The sequence below is a fragment of the Natrix helvetica genome, assembly GCF_964273705.1.
Source record: "Natrix helvetica genome assembly, chromosome: 6".
NCBI lineage: Eukaryota > Metazoa > Chordata > Lepidosauria > Squamata > Natricidae > Natrix > Natrix helvetica.
In genome coordinates, this window is record NC_138553.1 from 27,675,283 (window position 1) to 27,692,812 (window position 17,530).

General features: G+C 41.3%; 1 protein-coding gene across 1 annotated transcript; it reads right to left on the reverse strand.

Annotated features, from left to right (window-relative positions):
- Positions 1–781: 781 nt before the first annotated feature.
- Positions 782–17,330, reverse strand: TXN2 (thioredoxin 2). Its single transcript, XM_081957897.1, has 4 exons — positions 17,188–17,330; positions 14,236–14,513; positions 10,683–10,806; positions 782–1,410 (listed from the first exon to the last, which is right to left on the reverse strand). Exons 2-4 carry the CDS (start codon positions 14,511–14,513, stop codon positions 1,294–1,296), a joined length of 519 nt encoding a protein of 172 aa, XP_081814023.1. The 5' UTR covers positions 17,188–17,330; the 3' UTR covers positions 782–1,293.
- Between the last annotated feature and the right edge of the window lie 200 nt (positions 17,331–17,530).

Below are 17,530 nucleotides of genomic sequence, written 5' to 3' on the forward strand. Positions count from 1 at the left end.
TAATTTCTTTAGTATCTAAAATGCAAAGTCTGTACGATTGTGCAGAACTAGGACGCTTCATAGAGATGCTGTCTTTCTACCAGGTACTTTATTTGTTAAAGAAGAGAAAATCATTTTTTTCTGTTCAGCTTCCTTATAATCAATAAAGGAAGCCTGATTCATTCCTTTAATGCAGGGGTGTCCAAACTTGGGAACTTTAAGACTTGTGGACTTCAACTCCCAGAATTCCCCAGCCAGCAGAGCTGGGAGTTGAAGTCCACAAGTCTTAAAGTTGCCAAGTTTGGACACCCCTGCTTTAATGTTACAATCTAGCAGTTGTTTTTCCATAGATTTGTGAAAATGTAAAAATCCATAGCAAAATCTAAATAAATTGGACTTGAAATTAAAACATTGTGAAATTTAAATTTGACTTGATTTATCATTTATAGAGAATAAATTCAAAAATGAGTGGAAAATGGAATAAAAAGTATTTCCTTTCATTGGTTCTTTTAAAAAAGCACTTCTAATGCCCGGATTTTCCCCAATATGTTTGGAGATAAAATGCTTAGGCAAAAAAGAGGAGACAGTTTCTTTTCACAAAAGGCTTTGTGTCTGTGGACTAGCGAAGGTTTAATGCCCAACTCTTCCTTATTCATATTCTGTATTCAACCCTATACTATTCAAGCCATATTGAACAATTTTAATTTTCCTGCAGAAGGAGGAATTCTATACCAAAAGAAAATGCAATAATTACAGCTATTTTTTTAAATTATAGATCTACTAATAAAAAGTCTCCAATCAATCAATGTTTCTCTCAATTTAATTGATGACAGCAGGAGAGGCACTGAGGCTACCGTCAAAAACTGCAAATGATTTTAATCTACCACTAAACAAAGGAGGAAAGCTGCAGAGATGAAGCAGAACAACTGCTGCCATAAGCAGCAATAATTAACCCCATTGGGTTTTACATTGGACAGGAAAGGGAAGTGTCTCCAATATGCATGAGAAAGTACATTAAGAAGAGGCTGCTATATTAGGAAGACTTTCTTGTCATCGGGCATCTGCTAGCAGGGAGCAACCTCCAGTCTTTCTCTATCACAGAGCAAACAGCCTTTCCACGGCAGTAGGAACTACTAGCACCACTCCCCCAGAAGACGGGGGAAGTAGGCATCATCTGCTCTCTTCAAAAAACAGATGCTAGTCCAACCATGCAATTTGTCCCATTCCCCTCTAAGGAAACATGTATATATATATATATTTAAAAAGGACAAATGGTGTAAGCCTTGGCTGGGAGAACACAACTGTCCTTGCTGCTCAGGGTCCAATGAGTTTTTTGAGAAAAGCTTCTAATTGATCTTCATCTTTGATTCCCACAAACTTATCCACCACATCACCATTCTTCATGCCTAAGACAGTGGGTACAGCTGACACCTAAGAACAAGAGCACAAAAGAAAAGGCATAAGCACAATAATAGCTAAGCTCCAATGACCTGTGAACATCATTTCGAGAGGCAAAGCAAACATTAAAACAAAGGATTTATTGAAAGGTGAATGATTAATTCTTCCTGTTAGAAAGTTCCCTGAAAATTTAGCAGTATTGAACTTCATTTTAGAAAATGTCTTTATGTCAAGACTTCTACATAAAGGAATAAAAATATTCTAACTCGGAGATATTAGTAAATCCATCCCAGCTTGGTCATTCTAACCAACAACTTTTCCCCAAGTTGGTGCTATCCAGATTTGTGGTCACCCGGCACAGGCTGAAAGTTGCAGCACAAGACACCTGAAAAGGCCAACCAGGGGAAGAGTCTTTCCTAGAGGACCAGGAAACCTGCTTTCAATGATCAAATCAAGTTTATGCTATTTACTAAGCACAAAGAGACCTTTCAAGTAAAAAATGATGTATTTTTCAGAGTAGTAAAACTGACTAATTTTAAAAATACGTAGCTTTTCCACAACTGGAATGAATAGGATTTAAAACTGCTGAGTAAAGGTGAGAAGGCTAAAACTTTATTTCAGTCTAAAGGGACATCATCGCTCTTTGAAATGAAGCTCTTCAAAAGAGATGATGAGGTAGCCTGCTTTTGCGATATGGTATGTGTTAGGTGTAGAGAAACATGCTTGCCTGTTACTTCTGAATTTTATCACAAGTCCTGGCAACCCAAGTGCAGAGTGTTACGGAGCTTATTGAATGGATAAAGGCTAAGGAAGATAATCTCTGACAGTTATGATTAAATAAGCTTTTAAGCAGCTCCTTCTTCACTCCTTGGCTATTTCCGGACCAAAATTGCCATTTTTGATTCAGCAACTAATACTGTTATATATAGCAACAATTCTGGAAACATTGCTGCTATACCAAGCAATTTTTCTTCACTTTTCCCTGATAGTGGTTTTATCTAATACCAGACAGAGATATTTCCCTCTCTATTTGTCTCATGTGTTTTCATACAATCTGACGAAAAAGAACTTGGCTTGGAAATTCTTTAAAAAGGAAGATTTGAAGAAATTCTCACAGATGCAATGCAGTGTTCTTTCGTTGATTCAGCTTAAAAAATAGCTAAGGGACTTGTGTATAATGTCTTGTCTTTCACTGTACAATCATCTCTCTGGTGATTTAAAGCTATTCTGGCTTCCCACACTTCAATTCGATCCCAAGGGAAAACATCATGCCGGAACTTCCTCCCACTGCATTTTCAGAAATTGTGCTATCACCACAAAGGAGGAGTCATATCTTGAGCAATCCTCTGGGAATTTATTGTTTGCCCTGTAAAAGTCCAGAGAAATTATCCATCCAATTTTTTTTTCTGCCTGTGATTTTAAAGACAATTTTGGAGAATTTCGTTTTAATGACGTACACAAAAGAGTCGGGAGAAAATGAATCTAGGCAGGTCTTCAGAAGCACGACGACAGTATCAACTTTAAAAACAAGAGTGTGAAATCAGACACAAACCTTATTCACACAGTTCTGCTTCTCACAGGGAAGGTCTGAGTACTGAGGCCTATCATATCCTGTATTATTCTTGCCCTCAGCTAGTCAAACACACACTAGTTTCAACAGCTAGCAAAAAAAAAAAAAAAAAAAAAACCATTTAGCTCCAAATATGAATTCATGCATGCATGAACGGATTTGTTATGTATTAAAATGTTTGCACTTCTGCAGGACAATGCTAAATAGCCATACAACGCAGCCAAATAACAATGTTGATTTTCTTCCTCTCTCTTGCAAACCCCAAATCTTAATGGTCTATCAATATCAACGTCTTATTACAATGAGACAAACCGTTAAGATAATTGCCCAAGGACCTCTGAGCAAGCCGATGTCACAGAGTGTAAATTGGGAAAGTTTGAAAACCACAAGCTAGCCCCCACTCTCCCCCCAAAAACTGTAAGCCAACCCTTTATGTGTGCAGAGAATGATTTGAAGGAATCTATAAAAATGTCAGAAGGGGATGATACATTCCACAGCTCCTCTGGCACCCTTATCTTAGACAGCAGGTCATGTCCCATCTTTATCTTATATGCTATTCTTCCCTGGAATGTGCTCTCTCATCAAATATGCCCTGCATCTTGCTGCCATCAGCAATCTGTCATGCACAAACCCCAGACTCAAAGGCCTGCTTTTACTCGTCTCTGCTTTTCTTCCGCTGCTGGCCAATGCAAGCAGATTTCTTAAGGGTGCCACACCCCATGGTAATCCAGGATGGGTTTAAAAAAGGAATACAAACTCCCACTCTGTTTAACAGTCAAATCACTCAGTTTTGTCTGATGTCCTTCAGTGCCCTCTAGGGCTCAGCTCTAATACTTCAAACAGGCCTTCGAAATGCATCCCAGTGCACCCCACTCCCTTCTGGCAAAGAGTTTTAACTATTCTAATTATGTTCATTTTTATCTCTGTAATTTTGGGGCCAAATAAAATAGAAGAGGTTGAGGCGAGGACTCCGCACTCCTTTTGCCAAATTCCCATTTCATTTGCAGAGGGAGAATCGGGCTTTTTACAAAAAAAAAGCCTGTTCCAAAGTCACATAAGAAAACTGGTGGCTCAGCTTTGATAGTAGAATGGAGGAACTGTTTTTCTGAGCTGCATCTTAAAACTATTCAGTTTCTGAGCACAGATCAATATAGATCAGCAGCAGTCAGTCCAATTGCTTTGTATCCAATCAAGACCCTCTCAGCCTCTGTAATTAAATTGTTGGTAAGCCTTATAAAATAAGTTGAAGTAGAAGGCCAGTGGTCCCTTGGGCTGCAAGGCAATCAAACTGGTCAGTCCTAGAGGAGATCAACCTTGACTGCTCTTTAGAAGGCCAGATCCTGAAGGTGCAGCTCCAATACTTTGGCCACCTAATGAGAAGAAAGGACTCACTGGAGAAGAGCCTAATGCTGGGAAAGATTGAGGGCAAAAGAAGAAGGGGATGACAGAGAATGAGGTGGCTGGATGGAGTCACCGAAGCAGTAGGCGTGAGCTTAAATGGACCCCAGGGGATGGTAGAAGACACGAAGGTTTGGAGGAAAGTTGTCCATGGGGTCGCGATGGATCAGACACAATTTCGCAACTTACAACAATTCACAACAGAATGTAAGCAAGAATAGTAGTTAATGTGCTGGTTAATAGTAGTTAATGTCCCACTTTAGGATTGAAAGCAGCTGGGTGACTTTGGACCAATCACTCACTTTTAGCCCAACCCACTTCACAATTCTTTGGTTGGGGTGAGAGGGAATAAGAGGAAGAAAGACTATTATGTTTACCACCTTGTAAAAATAATAAAGGTAGGATAACTACCTAAAAGGTAAAACAAAATGATTAAAAATTATGTGTGGCTGCTAGCTTGTCTCCTAAGAGAACCTAAATATTTAGAAAAACCACAAATTAGTAGATGCCCTAAAAGGGGAGAGTCAGAAACCAAGTAGCCTTTTGTTCCTTTTCTTTTTAAACTTGTTCTTGTCTTTTTGTTGCTGTTTAATTTGGTTTATTGTTTTTTAACACGAGCAAACAATAAGTAACAATATCATGGAGACGGCATTAAGCGTTTAGCTTAAGGCAGAAATATTTTGATGTAAATTTGCAGCAGTTTACTAATGCTCTTAGCTTTTAAACAACCTTATGCTTATTAAAATAATTTCAAATAATAGTTAACACTGGCATGGGTCTCTTTTCCTCTATCCTTAAAAGTCATTATCATTAGATCAATTTAATAATCTTTAGTCAATACATAGAATAATATTATAAAATGTATTTTTAAAAAAAGAACTCAAAAAGGGCTGTGGCGTATTTGGTATTGTGAGTGCGCATGTGTAGCAGGCCAGTGGACACTCGCAGACATGCGTGCTAGCCATCATTCAGGCTGCACCCCCCCCCGCTTGTGCAAGAACTGCATGCATGAGCGTGCTGTGCCGCCACTTGCACAAGGGCTGCGTGCGCATGTGCACGCCGACCCAATTCCCCTCTACCCTCCCCAAGCCGGGCTGCCAAGCCGCAAAGGTTGGGGACCACTGCTCTCAAAAACAGGGATGACAACAGAAGAGGATCCATTCTTTATCAAATGGCAAATACTCCTTAGCCCAGCCTTCCCATGTCAACTCCTAGACACTCTCTTAAAATTGCCAGGATTCTTAGCTAGGAATACCTATTTGGCATTAAGAGAGCCATAGTGAGAACTTTGTGAGGCTGGCTGTGGTGAAAATGGGACATCCAAAACATCCCAGAACATGCGATGTAGCAATTCAAACCCGATTCTTGCCAATCCAAGTTCAACATTTTGACCTGTATATCACACTGCTTTTAAACTATGCAAGAAATGTCATGTATATGAAAAAAACAGTGGAAGTGGGGAACATCTGTTCCAAAGCTATTTCAACTACAATTTTCAAAATCTCCACCTGGCTGAGTGTTATAGTTTACTCTAGAGCAAGGGTATCAAACTGGATTTCTTTGAGGGCTGGATCAGCATTGTAGCACACCAGCACTTTGCTGGCAAAAATGGGGCGCGGGGGGCCCATGGGAGGACCCTCCCGTGCCCCATTCTCAGCCTGCACGGCTTCCTGCAGCACTTTGCTGGCCAAAACAGGACATGGGGGGTGGGGGGGCTGCATTAGGTCCCAACATGCCCCATTTTGGCTGCCAGAGGCACAGTGGGCCAGTCCTTTGCTATTTCCAGCTGGCCCAATGGGCCAGATTTAAGCATACTGTGGGCTGGATGCGGCCTGCGGGCCTGGAGTTTGACACCGCTGTTCTAGAGGACGCTAATACGTTTCCTTTTAACATGTCTAGGGTTCTTTTGCAGGCTAATGGACTTTCATATTTTTTTCATAAAAATTCCAAAACCATGTTTTTCTTTAACCTACTCTTTTAACTTGCTCCAGGGCTATGGTTGTTTAATTCACACCAGCTGCAAAGCATGCAGCTGACATTCATGTTCTAGACAAGACACACTTATTGTTGCTCTATTACTGTTGCTCCTGAGGAACTGGACAGAACCCTAGAGGGTGTGAGTGCAAGCACCTGTGTTTTAGATGCCTAGCTTGTGAACGCTTCCCAGGAGGTGACATGTGGCTGGGTTCTAGTGGTGATTAATGCTTTTCTGTGGGAGGGGGTGGTGGCCCAGCCTTTTAAGGAGGCTGTGGTCTGTCCTCTTCTTAGGACCCCACTCTATTGGGTAATTTTCATCCTGTGTCCAATTTTTCCTTTCTGGAGGTTGTTGAGAAGGTGGTTGCATGGAAGCTCTTGAGGTTTCTGGACAAAATGGATTATCTGGACCCTTTACAGTCAGGGTTCAGGCCTAGGCATGAAATGGAAATGGCACTGGTTGTACTTTTTGATGGTCTCTGGTGGGAGTGGGATGGGGGTAGTGTGTCCATCCTTGCTAAGCTGCTGGGCAACATCATCTGCTGCCATGAGTTGAGATACCATCAATATGGTGGAGACACCCAGCTGTATGTCTCAGCTGATGGAGAGTTAGGTGATGCTGGGACTTCCCTCTTGCAGTGTCTGGATGGGGAGCAACAGGCTGAAACTGAAACCTGGCAAGACGGAATGGCTCTGGGCTTGGGATTCTTTGCTCCATAAAGAATTGTCATCTCTGGTGTTGCATGGGGTGGCACTGCCCCAGGGAGACCTGTGTGTCACCTGGGGGTTGTCCTGGACTCCTATGTGAACAAGTGGCAATCACGGCCAGCAGGGCAACCTTTTCCTAGACAAACAATCACTGCTCACAGTTTTTCATGCCTTAGTTACCTCCCGTCTTGACTATTGCAACAACACTCTACATCAGGGTTGTCCAAACTTGGGAACTTTAAGACTTGTGGACTTCAACTCCCAGAATTCCCCAGCCAGCCATGCTGGCTGGGGAATTCTGGGAATTGAAGTCCACAAGTCTTAAAGTTCCCAAGTTTGGACACCCCTGCTCTACATGGAACATCCCTTGGAAAGGATCCAGAAGCTTCAATTGGTTCTAAATGTGGTGGTCTGCGTGGTTTTGCACAAGCCTAGATTTGCACAAGTGTACCTCTCTTGTGGGAGATGCTTTAGCTGCCAATTTGCTTCTGTGTCCAATTCAAGGTGCTGGTTGTCACTTCAAAGCCTTATAGGGCTGGAACTAAGTTATTTGAAATACTGTCTTTTTCCAGTTATGCCTTACCCACAAGAGTAGGGAGGCATGGAATGCTACAGATCCCCCCCACCCCCAGGTGGTCCATCTAGTGATACCAAGAAAAAGGGTCAGCTTCAGGGTAGCTCCCTCCATCATCATCCATGCAGATTCAAGACTGGCTCCCACTTTGACCCTCTTTTGCAATGCCCTAAAGACATGGTTCTACCAATGGGCCTGGAGATCCCAGAGTGATATGGAGCCCATCAAGAGGCTTGTTTATTGTTGTTTCCAGGAGTGGAGTGGGGGGTTATTGTTTCTGGTTGGATGGCCATATACGTTTTCTTAAATAAACAAAGTTTCCACTTTGTTCTTTTTCACCTGCACTCCAATCTGCTCAGCAGATTCTCAGAGTTATCAGCCTTAGTATAGGATTGAACAAATTGGAAAGCATAGCAGAAATTGGAAAGATGGAAACACGTCAGTACAAGAAAAAAGTTCAAGGCAAGGTGGCTACAGGCTGAGGCAGGTCCCTATTCCTACCTTTATAGCAACCTTTGATGGGCTCTTATTGCAAGAAGCCCTCCCTTAAAGAGGGGAATGGCATTCTAAATCATAGGCCAAGGAAAGGTCATTGTTGGTTCATCCATTTATCACATGGTGTAATTTTCACAGGGCAGCAAACCCGTCTTGCCCAACCTGACATCCATAAAATGTTTAAGGATGAGAATTCCCAGCCAGACATGGTCAAGGCTGTGTTGTTGTTGTTGTTAGTTGCGAAGTCATATCCGACCCATCGTGATCCCATGGACAACGCTCCTCCAGGGCTTCCTATCCTCTACCATCCTCTGGAGTCCATTTAAGCTCACACCTACTGCTTCAGTGGCAGGTCAAGGCTGTAGTTAAAAAATAAATCTGCAGGAAATCAAAGGTCTTTTCACTCAGAATGGTTTTGACAACACAGCAGAGAAAGGGGGTGCTCAAACTCATTTCCAAATTGGAAACTAGACAATAAAACTTTGCTTTATTATATCCCTTCTAGGAAGAATCCTTGCAGGGTTTTTTTTTAGATCAGGAAACAGTTCATGGATGGTTGCTCCTCTGGGACAACTTGGAGCCAGGAGCAAGCCAGGACTTATGTGAAGAATGCACAAGAATTCCAAGCATACAGAGGGGGAGTCTCTCACTCTCTTGCTCTCTTCTAAAGAATGTGCTCCAGAGAGGGTATTGTGAAATGCTCAGGCCTAGATATCAGCTGTCTTGTAAACAGAAGTGGGTGAGGGCAGAAAAGAGGAGTGGGAAGTTTACTGGCAATTTGTTGACAATCCACAGCATTGTACACGGAATTTTGAAAAGCCCTAGCAGGAGGAAATGATTTAGGATCTTAAGAACTCAATCAGAGGGATCTGCCTTATGAAACTGCATTGCAGTCATGGATCGCTTGCATCAGATTCAGCATATACTGCTCGTTTTCACTGGTACTAACTTTTCAAGTTTTTAAGTAGCTCGGTTCTCCTTCTCTCTCCATGTAATGAAAATACTGGGATATAAGCCCAGACCTTCTGCATACCACTGAGCTGTATGTTTATCTCTCAGTGGGGTGCAACTAGTGAGGGAGATCTAAATTTCCATCTTGTATTTTTATGTCTTCTGAATTTTTTAAACCTTTACAACAAGATAAACAAAATATAGAAATACATGGGTTCTTCAGGTGCAAACTGTGGTGAAGTCCTGCTGCTCATAAATATTGAATCTAGATTTGTAAAGCAAATTTATTTTATTGCTCCCTTCTTCCCCCTCTGTTCTGAAGGAGTTGATACGTCTTATTGTTTTCTACAGATGGATTTTTGTATAAAGATTATGGATCTTGTATCAGAGGTTATTATAAACTCTTCCTTGTCCAATCCTTAATAGTAGAGGTGATGTGTCTTCTGAGTTGAGTTTAACTGATGGAAATTTCAGACGTGTTCGTGGAGTATTCTTGATCATGGACCGAGATTGGATTCTGTGGCCTTCGTTCAGCATAATTTTTGATCTCCCAGTCTCCTAGTCTTTTGGCACTGATATTTCCTTGGTAATCTTCCATCAAATATTAACCTGGTGCAAATTAATTTAGTTTCCAAATCCAGACAAGATCAGCCGGAGCTTTATTAAAGCTAAAGTCTCATTTGGACCAAGCTTGTTTCCTGGTGACTTCATGGACAACGTGAAGAGGTCTTTTTGGGTTTGTTTATTTGCAACAATGCAGAAATAGTTTGCCATTTCCTTTCCCAGGGATGTTCTTTGACCTTCTAGTGCCAGATTATAATTTTCACTATTCCCGGACAATTTGCTGAAGGCTACTCTAAATTCAATAACACTGTCCTACCTAATGATTTTCTTTTTCTTTCATTCTTTAGTTCAATTTCCCACACAATGAAGATCAATATGTCTCACTATTAAAAAATGCCTCATATACCATTACAGATGCGTCTTGATTTTGGATCTAGAATTGCTGTAGCTCTTTTGCTATGTCTCCCACAATTTATTTCGATCCAGCCCTATTATTTCCTACCCTAGGTATGTTAGATTTGCAACTGTGCAAATTCTGGAAATCGTAATCCAGTACATCTGGAGATGAAAAGATTGGGGAACATTGAAGTACAATCTTTCTCATTTTTATTTGATTTGTGCTATATGCCAAGCAGATTCTATTACTCCTGCTTGCCGAAATCTGAGATAGTGGTCAGAACAAACAAAAATAAACTAGCTTAAAAAGGTAAAGGTTCCCCTCATACATATGTGTTAGCCGTTCCTGACTCTAGGGTGCAGTGCTCATCTCCGTTTCAAAGCCGAAGAGCCAGCGCTGTCTAAAGACATCTCCATGGTCATGTGGCCAGGATGACTAAAAGCTGAAGCCACCTTCCCATCACAGGTGGTTGCTATTTTTTCTACTTGCATTTTTAATGTGCTTTCGAACTACTAGGTTGGCAGAAGCTGGGACAACTCCGTTATGCCGCTCTAGGGATTTGAACCGCCGAATTGCCGACCTTTCTGATCGACAAGCTCAGCGTCTTAGCCACTGAGCCACCGCATCCCTCCTAGCTTAGCTCTACACAATATGCAGGTGTTGCAGGGACATACCTCATATTCAAGGGCAAGATCAGTATGATCGTCAATGTCCACTTTCGCCATCAGAATCTTCCCCTCATGTTTGGAGATGACCTTTTCTAGTCTGGGACCCAGGATTTTGCAGGGACCACACCATCTCAGAACAAAGAAAGACATTAGAGTTTAATGAGGAAAAAGCAGTATTAACAGTTTGTTTAAAAAAAGATACTTCCCAAAGGATAAAGATAAGCATCTGCCTTTAAGAAGAAGCCTCTGAATACTGAAGTATCAGGTTGAATAGTAATGCCTGGATTGTTACATTAAGAGAGATGATATACGAGTCTGCATTTTGTTTGGTAGTCTATGTGCCAAGATTTAAAAGCTGCTGCTTACAAACTGCTCAGAATATTTTACTGCAGGGCATTCGTAAGCCTCTTGCATATTGTTTATGCTAAGGGTAAATAAGAACAGTAAAAAAAAAAAAAAAACAACAAACCTATATTTACCAAAACCATTTCAGAATCTCATGAATCTAGCCAACTCACATTACTTTCCAAAAAGCGGAAAACTATATTAAAGAGGGCACACGAAGTTGACATCTAAACTAACAAGGCAGCTCATAATCTTGAACTGACTATATATCAGGGTGTCTTTCTCTGCACATGTACAGACCAATGAAAGAAGAGCATCATCCATGATCACATGCAAAGATCTTGCCTATTTGTTTTACTGGTGTGTACTTTGCAGCAATTTGTTCCCAAATATTGTACAACAGGCAAAATAGACATTTGAATAAGGACAAGTAAGGGACAAGGTTCATATTTTCTATACAAATTTGTCTGTTTGAAAGAGAGTTTAAGCCATGTTCTTAGTCATAGCTACTAGTTTATACAATTATACGAGTCCCTTTCGGGAGAGGGGGCGGTATATAAACGCTAATAATAAATAAATAAATAAATAAATAAATAAATAAATTTTTCATAATGGGAAGTCTTTCACACATGTTGTTGGTAAAAAAAAATCAACAAGAAATGAAAATATGATGCTTAATTGCTGGTCAGGTGATTTTTTGTTCTGATTTTTACATACTATAACTTGTTTTTTGCTGCAGCTATTTTGATCTTACATCATTGAAACATTGTATGATAAATCAGTACTTGCTAAAACAAATTCTCAGTATCACAACAGCATTTACAATTTCTTGTAGCTCTGGAAACTGGTGCCATATTACAGGATGCTTTAGCATACTGAGCCACTATTGATGTTTTCAGATGTTACAGCCACTGAAGGGTGTTGTGAGAACATGCATTCAGCAGTTAGGCCATTACATTGTTTCAAAGAATGAAAAAAGAAAGCCCTTAAGGGAATCAGAAAATGGTTTCAGTATATGGAGCAAAATAATACAAATGTTAATAAGGTTATCTAAAAAAAAAACCCCACCCCAAATCAATATTCCATTATCTATGCCCATCAATAAAAAAAACTCTGGAGCAACACAGAACTGCAAGAAAGTATATCATTTAAATAATTTCACAGAAGTCTGTAGAGTGAATTTAGTGCTACAAAATAATCAGTTATCATGCCACTTGTGTGTGTACTATTCAAACTGCCACTCCCTCAATAAATGCATAAGAATGATAAGGCAGAAAATTGCTGAATAGAATTCACCATTCTATTGTAGGAATTGTAGTCCAGCAGCCAAGTAGGAAAAGAACAAGTTTAAAATGGGATGATATAAGTAGTTTATCTTTACTGCAAGGACTCTGAAACTGAAGTACTTCCTGATTTGTCTCTCTTTTTTAATGTTTTCGGTGTCAGCTGTACAATGGAATTTAGAAATCAAGAGAGCAGGAAATGTATGTCAAAATTAAAATGTACCCATTCCTGCTGGTGTTCTGAAAGTTCTTTGTATGGCTTTAAAAAAAATCTTCTGTGGAAAAGGATAAATCTTTTGCCCATTATCTTCAATATGGTTTCTATCCCATTCTACCACACTTACTTCATTTCACATCATCTCATCTTTTTCTGTATCCTTGTTTGTTTATATTTAGAAATAGGAAGGAGGTAACAACGGGTAAACGTTTCACGCTTCTAATAATCAGAAATGAGGATTATATTCCCGTAAAGAAAGGCAAACGAGATTGCATTATAAAAGCATCTGTATCTTTCTCTCCATTAATTGGTAGAAGTATATCCAAGCAATAGTGCCTTATTTTTATTGATTAGCTAACGCTCTGCTAACTTGTATCTTGCCTATGCTTTGATGAAATCAAGTACCAATAAACTAAATATGTAGCTTCTTTTTCAAAAAATTGAAGAGCACCAAGGGCTTTTTTTCAATGTTTCATGAGAAAAAGAATTGTAAGATGACATTTAAAATGTTAACTCTACTCAAATGGGTAGAAGAGGGGTCCCCAAACTCCGGGCCGGGGCCTGTTTGAAACTAGGCCATGTGACCGTTGGGCAAGTGCATATGCACACAAAGTTCGACTCAAGCTAGTGTCGGGCCCTTGAACTTGTGCATGAAGCTCCACTGGTGCAAGTGGCAACCTCTTGTGCTAGCACACAAAGTTCCACTTGCGAGTGCGGGGAACTCATGTGCCCAGTCCCATTTGCGCAAACGGAGATTCATGCATGAGCATTCTCCACTCACGTGAGTGAAACTTTGTGCGCAAACACAAGTGCCCCAGCTCACGCAAATGGAGTTTTGCACATGAGTGCAAGCATATTCCACTCATGCATGAAGCTCCACTCACATAAGGTGCTTCCCCACGAAGCTCGATTCGACCACTCATGCTCGAAGGACCATTCATGCAAATGGAGCTTTATGTGCAGACACAAGCACCCTCCACTCATGCAAATGGAGCTTCATGCACAAGCCAAAGGCCCACTGTTCGTGTGGAGCTTTTGCGTGAGTGGAGGATGCTTGCACTCCCGTGTAAAGTTCCATTTGTGCAAGCAGTGGGCCCTTGCATTCTACACAAGCAGAGTATTTGAGCAGAGGTCACTTGTGCACGAAACTCCATTTGCACACGAGCAACCTCCACTCCCGCGAGTGGAGCTTCGTGTGCAAGCACAAGGGTCCACCGCTTGCACAAATAGAGCTCTGTGTGCAAGCACAAGCACCTTCTGCTCAAGCACTCTCCACTCGCACAAGTTGAACTTTGTGTGCAAACACAAGGGCCCATCTCTCGCACGGATGGAGCTTCATGCATGAGTGGAGGGCGTTTGCACTGCTGCACAAAGCTCCACTTGTGCGAATGGAGGGCGCTTGTGCTTGCAATTCAAAGTTCAGTTTACATGAGCGCTCGCATGCCCCACCCGCTCCGAGCACCAAGGTGGAAAAGTTGAGGACCGCTGGTTTAAAATGTTATATTGCCAAGTAAGAATAAAGTAGGATATAAACAGTAATCAACCCGTATAGCTTTTCAGTTATCCTATGGCATCTACAGTAGGTAACCAGAGACAGACTGTATTAGCTAGCCCATTTGGGCCAAAACTCTCCATTCTACGTAGTCTATAATACGTACATAGCACACTAAGGATTTTAACAGCTTTGTAACAAAGACATATACACCATACTTACTGGGCGTGGAAGTCTATCACCACTGGTTTTTCACTTTTCAAAACTCTGTCTTGGAAGTCATTCTCATCCTGGACATTAAAAGTATGCCAACAGACCTGAGTAGTAGAAAATGTCCTAGTCTGTGAAGGCATGGCAGGAGAAGCAAAGGAAGTACACCAAGGTCTCCTGCATGGCAGAGCTGAAACTCTGTACAGAAGCAATGAAGGTCTGGGATGAAGCACCGGCGTGAGACGCTTGACCGGAATAGACAACAATGATCTGAAAAGATTTTGGGCCATCTAGGAAAAAGACAAAAAAAAAAAAAGCGTCATAAGGAGCAGTGACCCTAAAAACTCCCTAAATGTTCACTGCCCTCTAGCCTACCCATTCTGTTGCTGCTTTGATCCCTTCCCAACTGATTTCAAAAGTTCCCATTCATCTCTCTCAACTATTGCCAATTTCCCAAACAGTATCCTTTGATAAACATCTTTGCTGTGTTCAGTTTGGGCTACCTCATTATTCCCAATAATACTTGGACTACCTTATTTGCATTCTCCTGCAATTCAGTGTATTTTATACATGCCATGTACTGCTTAAAATATGCCAGTATTTTTATTTTACTTTTGCCTGCACATCTACACATTGGCCAAAGAAAGAACTGTCAAGTCCTTTCCTCTAGTTTGCTATCTCACATTTCTCCATTTGGAATGTATACTATGGGCTGCCTAGTTTTATTATCAAATGGCAAAAGCTAGATTCCATACTAGAATTGTTAATGAAAAAAAAGTGACTTTAATTTTCTGAATCATGAACCAGCCTTTAAAGCACTAGAGGTTTCTCAAGAACTCCAGATTCTCTGAGCTGCAACACATTGGTTTATTTTCTAAGCCTATCAACCAGTGGTGGGTTGCAGGCGGTACGCCCCGGTACTGGTGTACCGAAGCCTGCCTGGAGCACAGGGTACTGTTCCGGTACGGTGCTCCGGAGGGCCCAGCCACCGCGTTCCTTACCTTTCTTTAAAGTCTTTGGCGCTTCCACTCACAGCGCATACAGCACCTGCACGACGCTCCGCTGAGCAGCGGGAGCGTTGCAGAGGCTCGCGGAGGTGTCGCCGGACGGTAAGACGCATGTGCTGCACACGTTCATGTGGAGGACGCCGGGCCCCGTTGCAACCGTACTGGTTGCAACGGGATCCGGAACCCACCACGGCTATCAACTTAATTGCTCTTGGTCTAAGCTGGGAGTAAATCATTTGTTTCGATTTGCTGTTCCTTGTACCTGAAAGCAAGGCCTTCTGTCCTGGGACGTCATGGTTCCGGTATATTATTGAAATATACTTATTGACATCATAAAACAAATAGCCTTCTTTTTAAATAGCACATCATTATTACTATATCAACTGAGTATCACAGTGAAGCTAAATTATTTACAATTTTAATTATAAATAATGGATAAGGTATACTAAGTGATACTAAACAGCTTGCCAATGCCATTCAAAGAGATTCAGTTCCGATATATTCTGTCTGGTGGATAACCATAACACAGTTGTTTTGTAACTGTCTATAAAATATTGATAGAGACTTGAAAGAAATATCACAGCCAGGATGCATGGCTATGATATTAATATTGCAGCACTTTTACACTTATGTTATCTAGACCACACCACAATTTTGTTAACAGCATTATCCCACAACAGCAAACTACTTTCATGCAAACTAGAAATATAAAGGAAGAAGGCAGAATGGCAGATACAGTAGTCTTTAAGCGTAGTGGATTGTTGAAGGGTTTGGGAGAGAAGATGGAGTATCTATTTTAAAATTCATTTCCTCCAGGATTTCACATTTTATGAATCATTTTACATTCAAAATCAACATCTTCAGAAGTTACTAACGTTTTCAGGAAAACTATATATATATTGTATTTGTGCTGATAAATAAATAAAGGGAGACTAGTATGGATCCATTTCAAGCTATTTAGCTCTCATCAGCTAGCCATACCCTTACTGTGATTTGAACCTGGGATGTGTTACATATTAGGCAGATTTGTTAGCCACTACACCACAGGCTCTCCTCCTTTATCAGCTAAGCCAGGGAAATAGGTATGTATTTGTGTTACAACCCCTGGTATGCCCAAATATGGGAAGGAGCTTATCAGCACAAATACAACACAAATATAAAAAGGCAATATTAAAAATAAAAATATGGGTTTCTACCTGGATGGTTTTCTGTGATGAGCCGAAGGACAGAAAGAGGGAGGAGTGAGCTCCCTCCCATATTTGGGCATACCAGGGGTTGTAACACAAATACATATACATACATACATACATACATACATACATACATACACATACATATATATATACACACACACACCTGGTGTGTGTGTGGTGTAGTGGCTAACTATATATATATATATAGTTAGCCACTACACCACATATGTGTATATATATATAGTTAGCCACTATACCATATATGTGTATATATAGTTAGCCACTATACTGTGTGTGTGTGTGTGTGTGTGTGTGTGTGTGTAGTATTTCTGAAACGTCCTGAAAATAAGTTCTTTATCCCAAAATCTTACTTCCTGGTCTGAAAAGTCCCCTTCCCCATTCCTCCTCACAAGCTTAAGACACGTGGTTGCAGGGATGAGGCAACGGCATTCTGCACATGTTCGAAGGTCCTCCCCTCTTTAGTCAGTATTAGGGCAGTTCCCCAAGAAGTAAGCAGCTCTGTTGAAAATTAAACCCAGGCTGCCTGCCTGCCAATCTCCCACTGGTACCCCCATTTCTGCAGCCACCTATTTCCCACTTGAAGACAGCCCTGAATATTGTACGCCGTCCTCATTATACCACCTTCCCCTCCATTGTGAAGAGTGACTGTTAAGGGCTCCCTTATCCCCGACTTGAAAATAATAATAATAATAATTAATAATAATAATAAAAACCGTCGAGGGAACCGCTCCCCCCCCCCTCACCTTCACAACCCCCGCAGAGCCCCTCACGGCCGCCCTGGAGAATCAAAAAGGTGAACGACCTTCCGGGAGCTGATTGGACGAGTGGACGCAGCTTTAGAACGCAACCATAACTACTCTCGTGGCGATTGGCTGTTGAAAGGAAGCTGTTCGATAACCTTGGCGGTGGATTGGGTGATGCGGAGAGCAGTAAGCATCTCCCTATGTGCTTATTGGTTAGAGAGAAAGCGAAGGTGCTTTTTTCAGCCTGGGTGGTGATTGGCTCGCGGGGAAATCTGACCTCGCCGCCTCTTCTTAATGCACCAATGGCGGACCTGCATCCGGGTCTGTGTTTGCTCAAGTTCGC

What these genes read in the sequence shown, in the direction of transcription:
- TXN2 (XM_081957897.1), bottom strand. Translation starts at nt 14,513, where the DNA reads ATGGCCCAAAATCTTTTCAGATCATTGTTGTCTATTCCGGTCAAGCGT. An exon ending in GTGATAGACTTCCACGCCCA is followed by an intron (nt 10,807 to 14,235) that starts GTAAGTATGGTG and finishes CTTTGTTCTGAG; the next exon opens with ATGGTGTGGTCCCTGCAAAA. An exon ending in ATCTTGCCCTTGAATATGAG is followed by an intron (nt 1,411 to 10,682) that starts GTATGTCCCTGC and finishes TCTTGTTCTTAG; the next exon opens with GTGTCAGCTGTACCCACTGT.